Source organism: Rhamphochromis longiceps, linkage group LG6 (genome assembly GCF_057381845.1).
Source record: "Rhamphochromis longiceps isolate RC_006_pf linkage group LG6, R_longiceps_female_GT1.1, whole genome shotgun sequence".
NCBI lineage: Eukaryota > Metazoa > Chordata > Actinopteri > Cichliformes > Cichlidae > Rhamphochromis > Rhamphochromis longiceps.
Window position 1 is genome coordinate 17,374,305 of NC_140562.1, and position 22,126 is coordinate 17,396,430.

Consider the following 22,126-nt stretch of genomic DNA (forward strand, 5'->3'; position numbering starts at 1 on the left):
CAGACTCTGGTGGTGGTAGTAGATAGATTTTATTTTCAAATACCACTTCAGCATATCACAATAAAATATTGAATCACATGAATATTTCACACTAAAACACCATAGCATACAAAATGCATTAAGCAGTCCTGCCTTTATTCCCCTGCTAAGAAAATGTAGCATTTTCTGCAAGGTCTGCCTGGCCTCACTCTTTTTGCTCACAATCTATTGGTCAAATCGACCTTCTGTTTGACGTTCAGCCAATGGGAGCTCACGTGTCAGCAGGGCAGCTTGTGATTGGCCAGGCTGACTGAGGACAAACAGAAATAGATAGCTACACAGCTTCCCTGTCCTCCATGTTTCCTTCGCTAAGTTATCTGTTAATAAGGCAGATGGAGCACCATCACTGCATCTACATCTATGTTAATCTGCACTTCACCATATGAACATGCAGTCAAGGCGTGAGCGTGTGTTCTTCCAGGTGTATGTACATGTGTTTCCAGGTGTGTGTTTGGGGGTGTGTGTGTGTGTGTGTGTGTGTGCGCATCTGTTTCCAGGTGTGAGGGAGTACAGCGGTGTTTGCGTGCGCCGGTATCTGTGTGTGTGCATGAGCAGAAGACGGAATTCTTGACACAGACAGTTACAAATAACTAAGCTGAGCCAGCAGTTGCCATGGTGATAACATATCACGCTTCACATGACCCAAAATCCTGCCAATCCCAGGAGAGGACGGAGAAACCGCTCAACAGTGAGGCAGGAAGTTGTCCATGTCGTGTACATCTTGTCCTTCTCTCCCTGAGTGTGTGTCTCTAGAAGGCAGGAGCCAAGGGTCTCTGCTGTGTGAGCTTCTGGGGGTCCAGGGTTTCAGTGAAGGGCGGAGCTTGATAGGGATTTGTGGTAACTATGGTAGCGCCATTGGCAATAGGGTATGGTGTAGCTCGAGTGTTGCTAGGGATGGGATCCAGGTGTTGCCAGGTGAATAAGTTTGAGTTACTGCCGGTTAAGAAGCGTCTCAGCGCACTCAGCGTCAGCACAGCCTGTTAGTAACACACACGCAGACACACACATGTTAACGATTAACACTGTTAATCACACGCTGAGTAACACTCTGTTTTTAGAGAAGCCTGCAGATGTGCACGGGTTGGTTAAAGATGCAGTGACGAAAAATGGACAGAAGAAGCACGAAGGTGAAGAAGAAGAAGGTTTACACCACTTGGGATTAAGTGTTGTGCTTTTCCATTACGCAGTTTCAGAGTCTTCAATGAAACAACAGCGCAATGTAACAATATAAAAACCTGCAGAGCTGAAAAATCAAACTGCAGTTCCTCGAGTGGCCACTCGAAGCTCGCTCCCAGAGTGAGACACTCATGTTAAAATGCCCAACTTTACATCAGAAATAAACATGTTTACAGCCTGCTATACTATGTTTTGGTCTCCATAGCCAATTTACCTCCTTAATAACATCGCAATAACAGTGAAGGCATGAAGGCTTAAAATTATGTGTGAATCAGGCCATATTTAGTCTGTGCTCATCTGTGGTGACATTCAGGTATTTTATTTGCATGTTATTTAACACCATTTAGCAAGTATCTGTGACTAGGCTGGCTAACATTACCTGATACCTCAGCAATCCACCTTCTCATAAAAATACGGTTGATTCTGAAGTCTCACAAAACCCAGATGATGACAGATATAATGCTAAACTAAACTCTTTAAACTAAAAGCTGCTCTTATTCATTGAGTTATGGACGCTATAAGGCTCATTTGACAGAATGGGACCGCTGCGTTAATGGTTTTACAGAGGAAAATAAGTAATATGTTAACTACTTAAAGCCTGGGCTATTTTTTAAATTATATTTACTTAGTGTATTTAGTGGTGAGTCAGAAGAAATTCTGTCGTAGGTACAAATTTGGAAGATGCAAGGAAACAGTGAGCGTTAAGTATGGGCAACATATGTTCAACAAGAAAACTGAAACGAATGCAAACAGAGAACCTGATATTGCATTTGCAGGCGACTCATAAAATGAATCCAATATACAGGAAATCGAACAACATATGTTAATAATCGTTGTGTGTATGTGTGACAGTGCACATGCAGACACATAGACATAAATGCGCTGCGATCATTATTGTAAGATTATATTTATTTGTTTTTATTAAACCCGAGTGTCTCCTATCACACTGAAACTGGGCATAAAACATGCATTTAATTATAGCAGTGTTAGGCTCCCTGTCACTCACACTGTGCCTACAATTGGAAACCTTCTCAAAATGCCTCAGGTTTCATTTTAATGACAGATGAAATACCAGGTGCCAAGTTCTCACACCCACACTGGCTCTACACTGGGATAACAAACTGGAAAATTCATCCCAGTTTCCCCAGTTTAGTGTCACAGTGGGAGAGCAGTCCATCCCAGCTGCTGCTAAAAGAACAATTCAAAGTACTGAAATCCTTCTTTGTACTGTTATAGACTACTGTGCATCTGATAAAACCTCAAACTCAAGGACCTGTGACTTAAGCGAGACACTAGGCTGTTTATCATCATCTCACACAGACCCTCTTTGGTTCGACACAAGGTTATATGCAGATTTAACTGCTTTCAAACACAAGCTTCCTGTCAAAAAAAATGACAGCCTTGAAGCCCAAACAACTACAAGGTGTCACTCGCTAATCATGTTTAATGAGTAATGCCCTCCAGAGAGGAGCTACAGCCTGAAGACGACCGAACCTTTAATATGATTGTTTGCCACCTGCTACTAACCCTCTGCAGGGGAACAATTGAGTCCTTTTCAACTTAATGGTTAATAAATGACTGAAAAAGTGAAACCACTTCCTTGACACAATTAGAGCTTATCCGATGACAGTGAGATGAATGGCTGCTATAGGTTGGTGTTAAGCTAGTTTTAACAGGCTCTACTGAGTCACCAGGGGATAATAAATGAGCTAACTGTCTCAGTTGAAATATATTCTTGCAATGCAGTTCTCAGCAGTGAGATGCTTTGTCAGCAAAACTACACAAACACACACACAGTCAAACAAGCACCGACGCCTGGAAGCTGCCCAGGTCAACCAAGTGTGTGCGGCAGTGTTAGACTTGAGAGAGGGCCGGGGGGGTCGTGGGCAGCAGCTGCTCGACCTCTGTGAAGGAAACGCTCTTAAATGTGTTCATGGTCAGCAGACACTGATAACCCTGAAAACACACACGCGAGCATGCAGGTGATCAAATATCAGATGATGATGATAACCACATGCTCACAGGCGTGCAAAAGACAAAGAGGGCAGTGGGAATCGACAGGTGTAAGCATACACACCCAGGAGAGGATGGAAAAGAAGCAGAACGCGATGGTGGCTCTGGCTGCGTCGGAGCCCTGCGCCAACGGCAGCTCTTCCGGAGAGGTCGCCTGCCACTGATTGGCCAGAAAACAGAAGCCGACAAACCACAGGAAACATGCAATACCTTTGAGGAGAGGAAAACAGGCCTTTTAGATGCAGGGTCACTTCATAATTACCACATTTTTCCCAGTTCGACTTTTTACAGAAAAAAGTGTCTCCAGTCTATTTGAGAACCAGAAAAGATGAATTTTGTCTCCTTTCATGTTAAAGAGAGATTCTGCTCTCTGTTGTTTTTCTGACTTGATTATGAAGCAAATTGTAAAAGGCAAAAAAGAAAGAAGATTATACTCTATTCATGTTTTTTTCATTCTAAAAATATATTTTATTCCTTTGATGTTCTCAGCTTCTCTGCACTGAAGGCTTCAGATAACTATTAAACATACAAAATCAAGTTTCAGCCGCTGAATTAACAGGTGTCATGGGCTACGTTTAGTACAGCACTGCTCACAGTGCTCACAGTAAGCATGATATATGATCAATAGTTTTAGCTGAGCGTTATTAGTGTGCTAACATTTCCTAATTAGATATAAACACAAACTGTTAGCTGAGGAAGGACAATCATTAATCTTTGTTTTTCATAACCCGGCATATTGGATAGATTGAAAATGTGTACTAATGACCACGGACTGAATCACCAGCTATTACAATTTATCCCAACAGCAACCTGAATGTGTGCTAAATTATGCGCTGTTTCACTCAACACCACAAAGGTGAAGCTCATGTTGCTGTTAAAGAAAAATCCTTTCCTTTAAAACAGGGGTGTCAAACATAAGGCTCCGGGACCATGAATGGCCCCACAATAAAGCACCAATCCAGCCCACTGGACAATTTTGGAAAATATGAACTGTATTTTCAGATGTTTTATAGCTTTTATGAATGACACAGACCTCCACCATGGACATTAAATGACAGAAATCTTCATGTTTCTTGACCATCTATTAAAGCGACACTTTCTGTCAATTACAAAAAAACCTATTTTACAATCACAGGACAGTTTACTCAATGAGCTACCACAACTTTTTCTGTAATTTTTACACATTCATTTCTTGCATTTTAAGCCTAAAGAGTCATGCTGACAGATTTCTTTCATTTACTACAGAAGCGTTTTTTTTAAATTACATTGAAAGACTGATGTGTATTATTGAAACTGCACTTCTTTTACTGTCTTCGGGCAGGACTCAGGCTAGCTGCCAGTGTTCTGCTAAGCTAAGCCAAGTGCTGGCTGAAAGTAAAGATGTGCAGTTCCCAGAAGATTAAAGAATACAGTGTTATATGCCTGATATTTAAATGTTGTTGTTAAAATGTTTGAGATTTGGCTTTAATACTTTTGTTTTGCCTATTTGAAACTGATCGACTTGCCGCTTGAATTTAAGGGGTTTAACAAAAGTGTTGTATTTAGGATTCAGGGGTGTAAAAAGTAATTGGGCAAGCCAAGATAATTTTAAATATAAGGATTTTCTTCTTTGTAAATATCCAAAAGATGATGTCTAGCACATGTACCTCAAATGCTCCTGGACCTAGCTCTACGTTGTGTGTTACGATATTCGGCCTGTGATAACTGTGTACCAGAAAAGACGAGATCCAGCAGGACCGCACGTTTTCTGTCCCTGACGCTGCTGATGCTGGGAAAGTAAGCATCCAGGATGAGAAAAAAGATGCTGCCGAGGAAACAGGCCACGCCCACGGTGACACCGAAGTTACAGGCGTCGGCGTTGTTGTTGAAGATGCAGAGCAAACGCTCGCTGCCGATGTTGATGTAGCCTTCATTCACAATGCAGCTGAACACCACGATGGAGAAAACCTGCAGGGAGAGACGTGTTGGCCGGTTTATTACCTGACACGCAGAAGAGAATTAACTCACACCGGCGCGCCAGTGCCATGCATTCCTGCGGTTGAGAGCTCAAAGACCAAGGATATCCTTCTTCTCCACAATTAGATGATACTTTAAAAGGGTTATGTCGCCCAAATTGCAACAAAAACAAACACTTGTGCCAGTTACTTAAATGTCATCATGTGACACACCGTGCAGAAAATGAACTCTGATATAAAAGGAAACAGAAACTGAGTAAAGATAATACCAAGTAATAAGAATGGGATTTCTTTCAAAGACAACTGGTTTCTCAAAGCACTAAGAATTTTCCTTTTATTTATTTATAAAACACAAATTGAATCATTTGCCAGAGGTAGATAAAACTGTTAGTTTTTAAAGCACCCTTGTTTAATGAATCTGTAGCCAAATATCAGGAGCTACCCTAAAATCCTTTTCAGTTAGACAAAGAAGTGTCATGGATGAGCTTTACAGGTTTCAGCTACACCACTTTTGTATTGTGTGATTGTAATTCAGCTTTACACTGTTCATTTGGTCCACAGAGATCTCATATGTCATTAATACTTCTCAGGACTAGGCTCAAATCATAGTTTGGAGACTAATGGTGAAATCATTCAACTTAATGTCTTCTTTCATCCAGCGGGTGCTAATTGGATAGGTCAAAGAAAAATGGATGGATAGAAATAGAAAAGCAACAGTGACTAGCTGACATATGATGAGCTGAATTATGAAGGACACACACGGGAAAGGAGGGCTGGTGTGCTTTGTTATAACTAGCTCTGCTTTTGCTCATCTGTAGCACATTGCCTCCTGTGCTCCTGAAATGTTGTATGGTGACTCACAGCAGCACAGCACAGAGAAAACAGAGGTGTTACGTTCCGGTTGGGGGGCATTATTATCCCCGAGCGTTCACATTAGCTCCATCCAGACACAAAGAGGCAGCCCTGTAGCCTCTGTGCCAGAGGCTGAAATGATGTGAGCGCTGTAAAAGCTGAAATTCAGACACTCAGCCTTTTGCAAAAATAGCCCACTGATGTAAAATGCAGACGTGAGTGGATGAAACACCAGACAGATGTAAGTGGGAACGAGGCAGAGAGGGGGGCTGCAGGTAGGCCTATCCATTGATGAAGATACCCACACAGTGCAGGGGAGGCTTACCCACGAAAGCAGTCTGAGGACGGTGCGGGGATGCGTGAAGAAGGCGACCGGATCGAAGGCGACGCTCCCGGCCTTCCCGGCGCCGTACGCGCCCGCTGGCTGCATCCCTCCGGCTTTCTGATGCCTGACTCCAGCCGAGAGAACTAGACGAGTCGGTGTGAGCTGCGCGGAGCGGCGACGTCCTACTCCAGCCTCCGTGTGAAGTCACAACGCGTCACCGCCAGCAGCTCGGCACAGGCTGCGGCAATATAACACTCACCGTGACTTCAGCTTAACACCGATATGCTGCGTGGTTTCTGGGTGTCACGCCTGTTTACCCAAAATATCAACGCGAGCTTGAATATCCTTATGTAATTTGTTTCTTGCTAGAAATATGTTAATATTATCGATAACATGTGTACCTTATTTTAAAAAAATAGCGATAAACCCATGTCAAATATAAATATATAAATAAACCAAATAATAGGCGATTTATTTTTGAATAAATAATTAATAAATCTGAAAAAACCGCATAACGAATTATCACAGAGTGAACTGAACCCATGTTAAAGGGAATCTCTGCCCTTTGTTTGCTCCTCCTGGCTCACAGATTGCAGTTTGTTGCATTTATACATGGATAAAACCTCAGCACAGCAGCCTATCACTGACATTTCTGGACAACGTCGTCTATTCACCTCCACAAAACTTTCATTTCGCGTGCTCACGACGTCACCGCGTTGCCTAGCAACTTCCCAACAACTGTCTAAAATCACAGGCCAAACAAGCATGTAGTCTTGTTGTGTCCTTAAACAGGGGAAATAGTGAGGAGAGATGAATGAATGATACTGACACACAGCTCTCGCTTTCACTCACTTTGCTCTAGATCCACACATATAAAAGCTTATTACTTTTAAACGTTCGCGGTCTTCAAATGTCCGACAGCCCCTGCACTGGCACAAAACCTAAAAAGGACCGCGCTGAGACGCGCTCAAGAGAAGAAGAAGAAAAAAATTCAAGGCAATGTGAATTTAAAATGATTTATATAATACATGCTTGCTATTAGCTGTTGAGCATTGTGTCCCTAGAAACAATTCTGTTTTCTATTTTCTAATTTGTTTTCATTTTTCCTACTTCACTTGTGTTTTGTCTGCTTTTCCTGGGTTTTTCTATTTGCTGACGATTTCTTTCTTTTTTTTCCCACTTGAACTTTATTAGATTTTAATAATTAAAAACAAACAAACAAACAAACAAACAAACAAACAAACAAACAAACAAACAAACAACAAAAACCTACAAGATAACAGAATGGACATTCCACTCCTTAACACAGTTACAATAGCAAAATAAATTGAGAATCAGTACATATTCTCATCAAAAACAGAATCCAAAATAACATAAATACACAATGATGCCAATATTTTCCATAAACCCAATTACAGCTATTGTGATTAGTCCGACCTTAACTACTTTAGCTCGATACGTGTACTACCGAGACCTGTATATGAAAGGTACTTGGCCCATTTGTCATTATAGTCGTCCAGTCTATTTAGCAGCCTATATGATAATCTTTCGTAAGCTGCCACTTGTCCCGAAGAAATATACCATTGAGAGAAGGCAGGAGTCGATGAGGCCTCCGACTCTTTCACCAACAGCTTCCTCCCCAGCGTAATAGCCATTTGTACCCAATGAGCAAGAGGAGTAGGTAAGTGACCCAAAGCTGAAGGGTCTCCTAGTACATAAAGACTGTTCATAAATGGCCTACAACCTTCTCTACTACAGTGTGAATATGAGTCCAATAATCTTGGACCTTGGAGCATCCCCAAAGCAAATGTAAAAGTGTGCCACTATCCTGCTGACACTTCCAGCATGCATCGTCAGTCGCTAGACCCACCCTGTGCAACCGTGAGGGTGTCCAGTAAACTCTATTTAAAATCTTAAATTGAACCAATCTTGAACGCAGTTCACGTGACATTTTTTTCAGATTCCTAAGAATGCCATTCCATTCCTCAGTGTAAAGCTGAGATTTAAAGCCATTTCCCACGTTCTTTTGAGGGACAGTGTGTTAGGATCAGAAGCTAATAAAAGCATTTTGTAATAAGCTGATGCCTCTTGTCCACACCCAAAGATTTTTTGATTTCCTCCAGAATATCGCAGCTTAAAGGGAACTTTGCGGATGAGCCAAATGTATTAACCATCAAATGTCTTAGTTGCAGGTATTTCCAAAATTCCTGCCAAAGTAAATCAAATTCTTCTGCAAGTTTTTCAAATTATTTAAATGTACTGTTTTCGTAAAGATCCCCCAGCACTGTTATACCTCTCTGAAACCAGAGCTTCCAAAAGAAAGGTAACTTGGTGATAGAAAGTTTGGGATTATACCAAATACCAGCAGATTGGTTGAGATGTGGGTCAAATTTGAATAATTTGGACATTCTTTTCCATACTTCTTTTAAATGAGAAAATACCAGATGTGATTGGATGTGGGGGAACAGATTAGTTGATAAGCTATATAATGGTGTAAATGGCGATGCAGTACTTTCAATGGAGAACCAAGTAGGCGCTTTCTCAGGGGGTAAAAACCAATGTGCCAAATGCCTAAGAGAAAAAGCATAATGATATAAAAGTAGATCGGGCATCCCTAACCCACCTCTGTCTACTGGTTTCTGCAGTTTTCTCAAATTCAATCTAGGCTTTTTAATACTCCATATAAATGCTTTGCAAATCTGGTCAAATTGTTTGATGTATTTCAAAAGAACATGGATTGGTAGAGCCTGCAGCAAATAATTGAACTTAGGTGTGCATACCATTTTTTATTACATTTACCTTTCCCCACATCGAAAGATACATCTGAGACCAGCGATCAACATTAATTCTCATATCGCTAAGTAGAGGTTCAAAATTTATCTTTATCACGTCTGACAGGTGAGGTGGGAAGGTAATGCCTAAATACTTAATGCCCTTCTGAGGCCAGGAAAACATACCGGTTGGAAAAAGCGACCTAGGGCAATAACTAGTTAGCGGAAGGGCCTCTGACTTGGTCCAATTCACCTTGTAACCAGAAATACCTGAGAACGTATTTATTATTACCTGCAAGGACTGAAAAGACTTTTCTGGGTCTGATATAAAAAGCAAAATGTCATCGGCGTACAACAACAGTTTATGACAGTCTCTCCCTATACTAACACCTGGATAATTGGGCTCCCTACGAATAGCCACTGCCAGTGGCTAAAGGGCCAGAGCAAAAAAGGAGTGGGGAGAGGGGAGGGGATCTAGTTCCTCTACCTAGTTCAAAAGGAGGCCCTATTATTCCATTTGTAAGTACTGATGCCTTGGCGTCTACATATACAAGCCAAATCCAGTTAATAGAGCTTTTAGTAAAACCGAAACACTCCAAAGTGGCAAATAGATATCTCCACTCAACTCTGTCGAATGCCTTTTCGGCATCCAATGAAATCGCAGCTATGGGAGAATGACTGTCCTGAACCGCCCACATAATGTCAATTAACCTCCTAATATTATCAGCTGAAGAGCGTGAACTTATGACACCAACTTGATCTACATGTACAAGAGAGGTTATTACCCGGTTTAATCATCGATTAGCCAGAATTTTAGATAGAATCTTACTATCATATTTGTTGGCGTTTTCTTAAATTGCAGTCCTTTTGGCCCCTCGGGGCCACTGTAGAGAGTCCATTGTAGGAATGTTGACAATGCTGCAAGCCTGAATGCTCATCACTGCTTTTGTTACCCGTTGAAGGTCTGGCTCCTGGGTTTGGGTCCTCATAGACGTCAAAACTAGCCAAGCTCCGAGTAAGCATGCTGTCTGTGCAGATGTTAGCAGTATAATCCATTTGTTTCTTTCTCAGACTCAGTTTTTATTTCACCATCATGCTCTTGCCTCTTTGTACAGTAAAAATACAAATAATGTCAATATCTCCATTCTGAAAACCTGTAGACCAAACAACTGTTTTGCTCCTCCAGCAAACAACTGAAATCAGACTTAAGAAGTGTCATTCAGTCTGACATAAATGTAGCCTAAAATGCTTTTCTCTCATCATCTGCTCAAACTAACAGATGTAGGTCTGTTGCTTTAGCACTTGGTGTTTATTACATTCCTAATGTTATTTTAAACTTGTTTCCTCACAGGTCGTCTTGACTACGTGGTTGAGCGTCCTGCAGAAGAAGGCCTTCCTGAAGTCATCAGGATCCTGGATGACACTGACACTGTCAGTGAAGGTGAGTATGGTGAGTATCTCCCTCTCTCACCCTCCCCCTCTTCTCATGAAGCACAGCATCCTGATGAGAGTGAAGAGGAAGGTGAGTACCCTCCCAACGTACCTGAGGACGTTGAAGAGGTGAGTGAAGACACTGACAATTCATCTGACTGGAACGACTCAGAAGAGTGGGGCGATTGGCTTAGCGATGACTCGGGGTATGACACCATGGATGAGAGAGATGATTCCCCTCTCATCCGGGAGCTTTCTCCAGAGCCGTTTTGGCACGATTGGCAACGTCCTATTTCTCCAGGTGGTGCCCCATTCGCCATGCCGCCTTTCGGCCACGCCAACGACCCACTCTTCCCTCGAGTCGTTGCCCCAGTCGGTGATCCGTCAGCTGCTCCTCCTTCAGCTGCTCCTTCTTCACCTGCTCTCTTATCTACTCCCTCAGCTGCTTCCTCTCCTGCTCCGTCACCTCCGCCCTCACCTGCTCCTTCTTCTTCACCTGCTCTCTTATCTTTTCCCTCAGCTGCTTCCTCTGCTGATCCTACAGCTTCTCCTTCTCCTTCAACCTCAGCTCTTACCTCCTCAGCAAAGAGAAGGAGAGAAGACATCTGCACTGAAGAGGTAAGTGCAAAGGTAAGCAAGGTAAGTGATGACACGTTCTATGGCCCTTCAACATCATCGGGTTCTTTTGGTGTCAGACGCTTCTGGGAAAGGCCTTTTAACCTTTCACTTGATGACAGCGACTCTGACTAGATTATGTTAGAACTTGTTTTTAAACTTGTAAATATCTTTTAATTTTTAATTAACTTTGTAATATGTAAGTTAAGCCTTTGTGTCTTGTGATGTTTGTAAGACAGCTAACTAAGAATATCTGACTTTTAAAAAATATTAACTAACACATGTGAAATGTATTGTTTTTTTCTTAATATGTGACTTTGCCTGTGTGACTGTAAGGTAGTGTTTTAGATATTGTTACTTCTATTTCTTTTGATATCACAGGTAACTATTTAAATGACTTACATATTTTTTCTCAAGCTCTAGCTCACCATGCAGGACAAAGGTAAGTCTGTACTTAATGTCAACACGAATAATTAGAAAAGGTTTAAAAACGATGTAGTGAACTGACTGTAGTCTCTTGTTTTTACATAAGGTATAGCCTGTGGCTCAGGGATCAGAGGTGAAGTAAAAACACATAACAGAAGAAAAGTAAATTGAACAACTCGGTGATCTGTGAATTCATGCTTTTCTCTTTGTCTTTTTGTCTTCAGGTGCTTTAAAATCGTCCTCTCCCAGCATTCAGCACTTCAGACACTCAACGTCCAGGACGGAGCTAACACAGAGAGATACTCCACCCAGAAGACAGCCTTACCCCAACCCGATGAGAAGGATGGATGACCAAATGACAAACTGGAGAGTGGTGCTGTGTTCCAGCTATGTAAGTTATCACCTCACATTGGCTACAAACTGTTTTGAAGACTAAATCCTTCCAAAAGCTGGTATAAATCATCGTCCTACAGTACTGTAGGTGTAAGTTTATTTATGTTTATGTGTATATGTTGAGTTTAAAATTGCATTTTAACAACATGCTGCAGCTGCCTACAATGGAAATCCTGTTTTGTGTTAAAATGACGTCTTTCTTGTGTTATTGCTTTGCAGGGCAGCTGAGAGTGGACAGAGCTGCACAGAGGACCAAAGATCCACTCTCAGCACTTCATACCTGACTGGCCACAGCACCACCCCTCTTCACCCAGGGTGAGGAGGGTCCTGACCCCGCCTGCACAGAGGGAGTTGTGAACATGCACTTCTGTGTCGGTGGGTTTAGGAGCCTCCTCACACACACACGGATGAAGACTGTCACTGGAAGATGTCTCCATTGCATCAGCAGGACGTAAGCATTTGTATAATATTAGTTTGTGATGTTTTATACACGTTTTTATTGCTTCACTTCAAACTAGGAGATATAAAATAAACCAGTTTTCATAATATTTTCTGTGTATTTAGTTGTTTTTTGTTAATAAGTTATTTGGAACATCATTGCAACCTGTCAGCTTTTTATTGAGGATTTAGAAAGTTACTGGTGGCCCGAGTGTGTACAGTGGGGTGTTGTTTTTGTCACATGGTGAAAGTGACCTCAGGGGGAGCAAAAAGAACAGCTGAACAATTTGGGGATTCACAGACTTTGGTAATCGTTAAAAAATGAAGAAAAATAGTTCTGTGTGAACAAGAAGCTCAAATATAAACCATCCTGACACACTGACACAAATGATCTGCTATCAGTGTTTTCATGAACCTGGGTGAAGGTAATCTGCATGAGTTTAACCTCCCTGTCAAAAACCTGTATGATTCTGTTAGCACTGTAACAATGAGGTCTTGCTCGAGCTACTGATGAAGCTTTATCAATGCTTGTTAAGTTTCCAAATCACATTTTATCCCGATGGTCCAAGGCTTACATCTTTATGCTCACAAACGTACTTCTGTAATTAATCAGTAACCAATTTATTACTTTAAGTTACAGTGTGAGGGGCATTAATGAACATAAATTAGATTTAACCTTCAGAACTGCCTTAATTCTTTGTGGCACTGATTCAACAAAGACCTGGAAACATTCCTCACAGATTTAGTTTCATATTGACATGATAGCGTCACACAGTTGCTTCAGATTTGTCAGCTGTGCATCCATGTTGCAAATCTCCTGATCCACCACATGCCAAAGATAATCTGCTGGATTGACATCTGTTATAAGAGCAGTATACTGTGGTCATAAAACGATGGACATGGTCAGCAGCACAACTCAGGGAGGTTGTACCTCTGGAGAGGCCCCTTCCTACACCTGAAGTTTTGACCAGTGAAACGTTTCCTCACACAGTGTTTCCAAGTGTTTCATCAACAAAAGGAGAATTTGTTCCTCAGACTGTGCAAAAAGCCCTGACGCACCACAAACCTGTTCATGTGTCTAACTGTTTTCCCCACTCAGCGACACACCGGCCGGGGATCAAACTCTGGTAATTGGTGATTCTGTTCTGAGACACGTGAAGACAGCAGCAACCATAGTCAGTTGTGGACGGTGATCTGTTATTTGTCAAACTCTTTAGCTGTATGCACATACTGTGTCTTCTTTCAGTATTCAACCTTTTCCATTTAAAGTTTCATTAAATATCAAAAATGATGTTTTGAGACTTTAATGCAGAATCAAAAAAAGAAAAAGTATTTTTTTTATTTAGAAACATTTAAAGAGCATCATTTTACACACACACACACACACACACACACACACACACACACACACACACACACACACACACACACACACACTCATGTCTTTGTTGTTGTCTTAAAGCTCATCTTTGGTGTTGTTGGCTTTTTTTGCCTCCTCAGCTTTCATGGCCTCGGTGTACTTCCTCCTGTCTTCATCCTCCTGGATACACAAAGGAGAAAAGTATATTTTTAACTGAAAGAAAAAGGCAGCTCTCAAACACACAGACAGCTATAAAAACACACAAAGGCACAAGTGTAAGGATGATCATTCACCTTAGCTCTGTATTTTTTGGCTTTCTCCATCTCCTTCTCTACAAACTTAATCAGGGGTTTCAGCTTCTTTTTTCCAGTGTAAACCACCACCTACGACACAGACCACAGCGATCTCACTGTAATGAGCCTGGTTTCCTCTAAAGAGCAAATAATTCCTTTTTTAAAATCTGTTTTTCGTGATGATATCATAGGCTTTAATAAAAACGATTAATCGCCTCATAATTGCCTCGTACCCTTTCAGCATACAGAGCAGGAAACAAGCAGAGTGATGGGTACGTGCCCTGCACTGATAAGTTGATATCATTGGCTGAAGCATCGATACGAGTGATGACCACGTCCTCGCGCTCCTCAAAGGCCTCAGCTAGTTCCTCCCACAGCGGAAACACAGCGCGGGACTCTTTACTGTAGGGCAGATCTTCAATACAAACACATACGATTACTTTAGGAAGCTCTCTATGTTTTCACTTTTAATCACAACATAAATTTGAACTTTCCTTGTATCAAATGCCCTAAATAAGGGCATCATTTTTTTTAATCTGTCAAATTTCATCACATTGTTTGGGATGTATCTCTGCAGTCTGTCTATGGATCTTAAATAGAATTTGAGTGATGGTTTTAGCTGAACTACATAAAGGATTGGCACAGACTTGGTTGCTTGTGTTGGTTTGCTCATTTTCTGAAAGGTTAACTGATCATTTCATTGAAGGGGACTTCTTCAAGTGTTTGTATTGCCTGGGAGATCTGTTCAAACACTTTTTTGACTCATCATGTTAGGAGGTGGTGGGTAGGTGTATTGTTGTTTTTGGGTTTTGTTTCCCTTTTTGGCATAGGTAGGCGGGGCGGGGCTTGATGGCATTCCGGCACACCTGCGGCGCATCGGACGTCATCAGTGAGCGCTTTTATGGAGCTGAGTCACGGACGTCTGGTGTCGGAGTATTGTCGCTGTCATAAGTGGTAACGTGTTGGTGCAAGCTGAATCTGTTGATTCCACGCTATTGAGCTGCATGTTTTGAGGATCCATCTCCTGCCTGCTTCTCCTTTGTTCTAGCCTGTCCCGCTGCCTGCTCGCCTGCCTATTTGTCTTTGTGTTGGCTTCTTTGGATCCGTGACGGAGAGTTACTTCATACCAGTCTGTGACCACCGCTACAGCTGTAGTTCTGTGTTTCAAGTAAGCTCTCCAACTCTCCCCATCGTCTTTAGTTTAACTCTCGGCTATCGACGTTACTCGGTAAACTTTGTTTGTCCCTCGTTTTCAGGTAGCTCTGGTGCGTCATCTGCCCACCCGCATACCTCGGCTCCGTCTCGTCTCTTCAGCTCTGCTCTCCTTGCACATTTTTACCTGTCACTGTATATAGCCCCTTCCCTTGTAAATATTTCCCCATCATTGTATATAAATCTGCATCACTACTATCTTGTGCCCGTGTGTTTCTGCCACTAAATCCATCCGTGTGAGTTCTCCTAACACATCATGTTAGAGAATCTTTTTCCTTATACTCTCAGGGCCCTTTAAATACACTCCCAACAACTCAAATCATGTGCGTTTTCAATCTAAAGGCTTGAAGGTGCTGTTTAGCTTATGGGATTCAGAGGGTGGTCGCCAATTTTAGTCACCAATGACTCCCAGTATAACTTAGGGCCCTCTTTAAAAAGAAAAACAAATTAAAGCATGATATTAAAATGAACAGTGTTTACATACAAAACAGGACAAAAACAGTCTTGTCTGGGTTAAAGGCAACTTTCTCCAGATTCATCCCCACCAGCTCCTTCACTGGTTTTTGGTCCCATCCTTCAGGTATCGGCTCACTCTGCATCTTAGGCTGTTAGAGATACACAAGTCCATTAAACACATAAAGACGAGCTGCCTCCCGGGTTCTGTCTTTGTGCCACACAGCAGAGGTGAGTGGGACTTACCTTGGCTTTGCCCTCGAGGTAGTCCTGGCAGAACCTTTCTATGATCTCTACGCTCAGGGCGTCAGAGGGCAGATGGTAGGTCACGTGATTTGACAGGTTAACCAGTCGGATTAGGGGAGCCTCAAAGTCCCGCACCCGGAAGTACTCCATCATTCTGCCATTGCGAAGCTCAGCCACGTTCACCAACACAAACAAAATCTGACACACAAACATATACAGCCCTCAGACGCTCCTGTACATCACAACAAGGCGGCAGGGCCAGGAGGCAGCCTGGGATCAAACCACCGACCTTCGGATTAGTGGCTGACCTGCTCTGCCACCTGAGCTACAGCCACCCCGTAAGAATGCCCTAAACAGTATGGTCAAAAACAAAGGAAAAATTAAACTAAATCTATGTGCTGTATTCATTCTTATCTCACTCTGGGACTAGAGTAAGGGTCAGATACGGTCATTTGTTTATGATTTGCTGTTCTGCAGCCAAACTGCTCACAAGACCTTAGTAAAGAACTGGTTTGGGTAAAAAGTAGGTTTAAGGTGAGGATTAATGTTATTTATGCGATCGAGTCAAGGTCAGAGTCTGAAAATACATTATTATTGACCTCAAAAGCACAGACATATGTTAGGTACCTTCATCCTGAATGTCTCTGCAGCGGTGCTGAAGGCAGAAAAAATCTCATCAAAGTCTTCTGAACTTTTGTTGACAAAGAGAAGAGCGTGGTTTAACACAGGCGAAGATAAGATCTGAGAGGCTGTCTGCAAAAGGAGACAAAGCGGTTCAAACACTTAAGCAGTGAAGCTGGATTTCAGCTGGCGCTAATGTTAAGGCAATTCAGCACATTTTTAAGTTCAATGGACAGAGCCCTCTACTGACTGAGATGATCATAACAGGTGCAAATGAGGATATTAAGTTGTAATTGAGCCGCTAACTGCAAAGGCAGGAGGTGAAGGTGGATAAAGAGGACAACAAACTCCAGCTCTGTGTGCCAAAGCTCCAGTGCATCCATCAGAGTGTGAACGCATGTGATAAAAAGCACTTAAACTTCAGTTAAAGTGCTGTGCAAACTCATTCAGAGTTTAAAAACACCTTTTAATATGGCGTCATGTATGCCAAAGAGGTGGATAAATATTAAAATTGATTTTCAACATAATGCGATCCAGTACCACCACCACCACCCACTACGACCTCAGTGATAAAGATAAAGTAGAATAATCACCTTTCGGGCAATGTCAACAATAGACTTATAAAAGTTTATGGCAGAAGAGCTGCATTACACTGAAAGGTGCAAGGTGCTCGGTGGGTGTAGCCTACATGAAAACAGCAATTAGATTTCAGTCAGCAGAGATTTTCCCTGAACACCATCCCAGTGGATTCAGACCAAACCGTTCCTACCGTAGCTGTTGTATATGTGTGAAAATACACCATGGACACAACACTGTACCTGCCCGGTGTACTCAGTGACTGGGTCCATCTGGTAGATCGTGATAAAGACAATCAGGACCCCTTTAGATGTCTCGGGCGTCATTTTGTAAGCCTTGATGAGCTTAGACTGCAGTGGGAACACACAGACACACAAACATACATGGTATCACAGGTAAGACTATAACCAACAAGTCTGCTTCATATATTTATGCTTCTTTTGTAAAACTCTGGATGCAACATCAAGATTTCTTTCAGTTATGCCGTCTTTTTGAAGGCTCACAGTGAGGTTTATGTTTAAAATCTCACTCATGTTTTATGGCATTCACCCTCAGCTAATTTCTCTTAACTAAACAGAACTAAAAACTAACTAAAGAACTAAAACCTCTCTTCACATAGAGCAATGTCACAACTAGTATTGTTTTTGTGAACCGGTGTGTTTGTATGTGTTGTGCGTGAAGAACCTTTTTGAGCATCAGAACAACATCATGTGTGTGGCCGTATTTGGCGATGACGTCATCGTCCTGCGTCACCACAAACCTGACGTCAGGAAGCTCGACCGCCGTGGCGTAGAACACCTGGACGTACTCGTGGTTCAGCTCCTGCTCACACGCAAACGCATAGAAACTGTCGGAGTGCGGTAGATGCACAACATAATAGAGAAGGGAACTCAGGCGAGGCTTTTGTTTTACCTTAAAGAATCCAACCACTGTCACCTCTTCTGAGGCCTCTGATTGGCTGAGATCAGTGACGAGGTCAGCAGCTGACCCTGCCCTCCGTTTCAGCCAGGTCAAGATGGAAGCCGAGCTCTGAGGAACTTCAGGACAATCCAAGATCACAAATCACTTTACTGTTAATATTTTACCCAAAACAATTAAGATTCAACAGCTGAGGGGATCCTAATAACTCCTGGTGCTCTGCAGGAAATATGAAACAACAGCCAGTAAACTCTAACCACTGGTGTTTCACAACAAATGGCAGGCTAGTTAACTCAAAGAGACACATGTCTGAAAAGTTCAAGGCAAAATTTAATGACAAGGTGTCAGCTTTAACAACTTAACTGCAGCATGTGCCTCTTTCATCATGATCTTTTCGCATGTTTCCAGAATAAGAGCAAACTTTCATACAAAAAATGCCGTTAAAATTTGTGCTGGATAACTTTAGAGATATATAATAATAATAATAATGGATTGGATTTATATAGCGCTTTTCAAGGCACCCAAAGCGCTTTACAATACCACTATTCAGTCACTCTCACATTCACACACTGGTGGAAGCAGCTACGGTTGTAGCCACAGCTGCCCTGGGGCAGACTGACAGAAGCGAGGCTGCCATATCGCGCCATCGGCCCCTCTGGCCAACACCAGTAGGCAAGTAGGGTAGAGTGTCTACATATGGTTCATATGAAAACATAATGACTCCAGCCAGGGCTTTCACTGCTGTTTTTATTACCCAGCATCTAGCCATCGGTGGTGCCAGCGAACATCATAATGAAGTCAGAGTACTAGAGGACAAAGCCCTCGAACAGAGGTAGAGGAAGATTCAAACCAAAGCATCTCTTTGTTTCTCTATTGTTTCCTAATAATCAGAACCCTGATTTTTCATTCGCTTTGTCACATGATAAAATAAGTGTGGATCATTTATTTTTCAGCAGTATGCCATATCTGGAGCTACTCCTCTGGGTCATGTCATATGATATACATTGTTCTTGTTAAAAGAATAAATGAGATGAATGAAACTCTTCTGCACCTACCAGGGCAGGCTACTGGGTTGTGTTTATCTCCGGAGAGGTACAGTCTGATTACTGGGTGGCCCGTTGCGTTCAGTTCTTTAGCCAGGTCCTTCTCTTTTGACACATCAACCACTGCCAGCTTGACCTTTGACCCCTTGAGCTCTGCTGCAGCTCCTTGGAAAGCTGTAGACACGCGCTGGCTTTCTCCCGACAGAGGTGCAACTGACAGACACGCAGAGGAAATGAGGATTTGATTTCTTACACACCTTGCAGTCGCCTGTTTGTGCGCTTACCATATGAAAGTATGAAGGTCAAAGGTCATGCTGTACTAGGCTTGATGTTTAACTTACAGAAGTGCACCAGGAGTTGGTCATGCTTTCTCAGCGCCCTTTTGAAATTCCCCTTCTTCAGCTGTAACACTCCGTCTTTCTCTGGGAACTGTTTGTCTTCCTTCGTGTCGGCGGCGACGCATACGCCGAGACAGAAGGCCGTCACGCACAGCAGCAAAAGCCTCTTCATGGCGGTTCAGTCTCACACTGACAAACTTGGCGGGAGTGGTGAAAGGGAGGTCTGATGTGTGTATCAGTGCCGAGGAGGTATAACTGTGAATCCTTGCGTTATCTGCCGCCTGGACCCAGCAGCCTATAGCTGATTAACTTTCCTATCTGAGCACTGCTGTATGTCTGCTATTGGCTGCTGTTCATATCAGGCTCTAGTATCTAAACGCTAAACCCTAACTTTGTTGCCTGTACAAGGTCACACAGCAGACATAAAAGAGGAAGTTACTCACACATTTGTTGTTTGTGTTCATATGCAAAGTGCACCCATTTGCCCTCGAAAATACATAAATGCATGTTTTGTTTTTGGTCCGCAACGAAACATGACCTCAACTTGGCAAAGATACTAAACATTCACTACAGCATTAAAGGCAGGGAAAGAAAGCCCATTTATCACTTTATTTAACAGCCTTTTCATTCTTGATCCCATACTGTCATATCATTTTATCACACTGTTTTTATACTGGACTTAACAGAGGGTTAGATAACAAGAAAAATGTCCGTACAACCAGAGGTGTGGACTCGAGTCACATGACTTGGACTCGAGTCAGACTCGAGTCATTAATTTTATGACTTTAGACTTGACTTGAAAAAATGTTCTAAGACTTGTGACTTGACTTGGACTTTTACACCAATGACTTGGGACTTGAATTGGACTTGAACCGGTTTACTTGAAAAGACTTGATATTTTACCCCAAATATAAAATTTAACATGCATATTATATAGAGATTGAAAATGTGACGTCATTCACGGGTAGAACCGCAAAGGATTCTGGGAACTCGTGGCAAGAGGTACTAGCGCACGCAGGCTTTCAATTGAAATCAGTTATACAGCGATAAAAAGAAACACAAAAATGTTGTCGCATGACAGCCACGGGAAGCCGACGGGTAAAGAGATCGGTTGTTATCGGATTACGTCGTTGAAGAGAAATTGTTCGAGCCATGTTTCCGAAGTAACAAAGACGCGATGGATGGCCTGGATTGCAGCCACTCAAAGATCAAATATAACGTCCCAGAACACTCCAGCTCACAGGTTAGTCTGCTCCAAGCATTTACACAAAGGTCAGTGTTTTTTAGTAGTTAATACGTCATTTTTCTTAACATAATTGGTGATATAGGTTACAAGCAAGTCTGGCGCTGAACAGAAATTGTCGCGCTATGCTCCTTTATTTATTGTGTTTATTGTGCATAAATAGTGAATTGTCCTGACACAATACTGCGTTTCGCTTCTGTTATTATGGTACATTGACAAAAACATATACTTTTATTCACAGGATAAAACAGTTGTTTTGTATCACTAATTGTCCAGTACGATTACAGCATACAGTATTATTGTCACTGCTACATTTCTGTGATGGGTACCAGAAATTATTTCCACTGCTAATTAATTACCATTGAGCTCAAAGGTCCTATTAATAAACGGTTAACGAATGTGTATTTATGACGACGATTTGTGAGACTGGTAAACTTATGATACGTACGATGGTCTTTCGTTCTACACGGTGCATTTCAAGGTCCTGCACCCATCCGTCGGTAAACTGTACCTGGGCTTGTTGCAGTGACCGGAAGTTACTAAACTTCATGAGTGTGTGCACTCACTCCAAGAACCGTATGATTATAAATATGCATATAAATATGCTACGATGAGATAGCTGACTTCATCTAACTAGCAAATGTTTTCCAGGCTACGTTGGTGATGCAGTTTTTTTTAATATGTATGATATTTTTGTCATGCGATTTTAAAGCGGGTCCTACAACCGCATCCAAGAATAACATGCAGCTTATCTCAGAACTGTCGGTGAAAATTATTCTTGGAGCTAAGTTTAATTGAGCTGCATTTTAAAGAGGTGCAATTTCACAATTTGTGTATATTTTCTAAGTTCACTATTTTGTCATGTGTTGAGAAAAACACAGATTTTAAAATTACATGGTCTAATATTTACATTTAGCATAACTGCAACATTCTTTTTTTCTTTTTTAAAGACTCGAAAGGACTTGAAATTCAAAGTTTCAGACTTGTGACTTTACTCGGACTTTTACACCAGTGACTTGAGACTCGACTCTGACTTGCCTGACATTACTTGAGACTTGACTTGAGACTTGAGGATAAAGACTTGAGACTTACTTGAGACTTGCAAAACAATGACTTGGTCCCACCTCTGCGTACAACAATTGCATGGTTAGCTTAGCTTAGCATTAAAGAATAGAAACAGCACCAGGATCACTTAAGCTGGCAAATTATGTTCTATAAAAACTGTTTAATCATAATGAGGTAAGTAAGAACGTTTTATCTGGTGATATAAACAGCAAAATACCAGAAAACTGCTTAAAAATAGATGAGTACCCTCATTACCTGCAGCTAGCTTGAAGTTTGAAATTGTTTTCATCTGCAAGAGTAGCTAATTTCGGCTGGTTAGTAAAT

The 22,126-nt window shown here is 41.9% G+C and overlaps 3 protein-coding genes across 3 annotated transcripts; 1 reads left to right on the plus strand and 2 right to left on the minus strand.

The window, feature by feature from the left end:
* Nucleotides 1-34: 34 nt before the first annotated feature.
* On the minus strand, nucleotides 35-6,556 carry LOC146667794 (synaptogyrin-3-like). The gene is made up of 4 exons (XM_085408519.1): nucleotides 6,361-6,556; nucleotides 4,941-5,175; nucleotides 3,293-3,438; nucleotides 35-1,016 (listed from the first exon to the last, which is right to left on the minus strand). Exons 1-4 carry the CDS (start codon nucleotides 6,463-6,465, stop codon nucleotides 789-791), a joined length of 714 nt encoding a protein of 237 aa, XP_085264645.1. The 5' UTR covers nucleotides 6,466-6,556; the 3' UTR covers nucleotides 35-788.
* A 1,468-nt stretch (nucleotides 6,557-8,024) lies between these two features.
* LOC146667795 (uncharacterized) lies at nucleotides 8,025-11,312 on the plus strand. Its single transcript, XM_085408807.1, has 3 exons — nucleotides 8,025-8,041; nucleotides 10,094-10,146; nucleotides 10,483-11,312. Exons 1-3 carry the CDS (start codon nucleotides 8,025-8,027, stop codon nucleotides 11,310-11,312), a joined length of 900 nt encoding a protein of 299 aa, XP_085264933.1.
* A 2,503-nt stretch (nucleotides 11,313-13,815) lies between these two features.
* Nucleotides 13,816-19,721, minus strand: LOC146667796 (protein disulfide-isomerase). The gene is made up of 11 exons (XM_085408520.1): nucleotides 19,498-19,721; nucleotides 19,169-19,369; nucleotides 18,108-18,232; nucleotides 17,880-18,017; nucleotides 17,438-17,545; nucleotides 16,626-16,751; nucleotides 15,999-16,196; nucleotides 15,784-15,904; nucleotides 14,321-14,502; nucleotides 14,088-14,177; nucleotides 13,816-13,974 (listed from the first exon to the last, which is right to left on the minus strand). The coding sequence occupies exons 1-11, from the start codon at nucleotides 19,664-19,666 to the stop codon at nucleotides 13,891-13,893; spliced, it is 1,542 nt and encodes a 513-aa protein (XP_085264646.1). The 5' UTR covers nucleotides 19,667-19,721; the 3' UTR covers nucleotides 13,816-13,890.
* Between the last annotated feature and the right edge of the window lie 2,405 nt (nucleotides 19,722-22,126).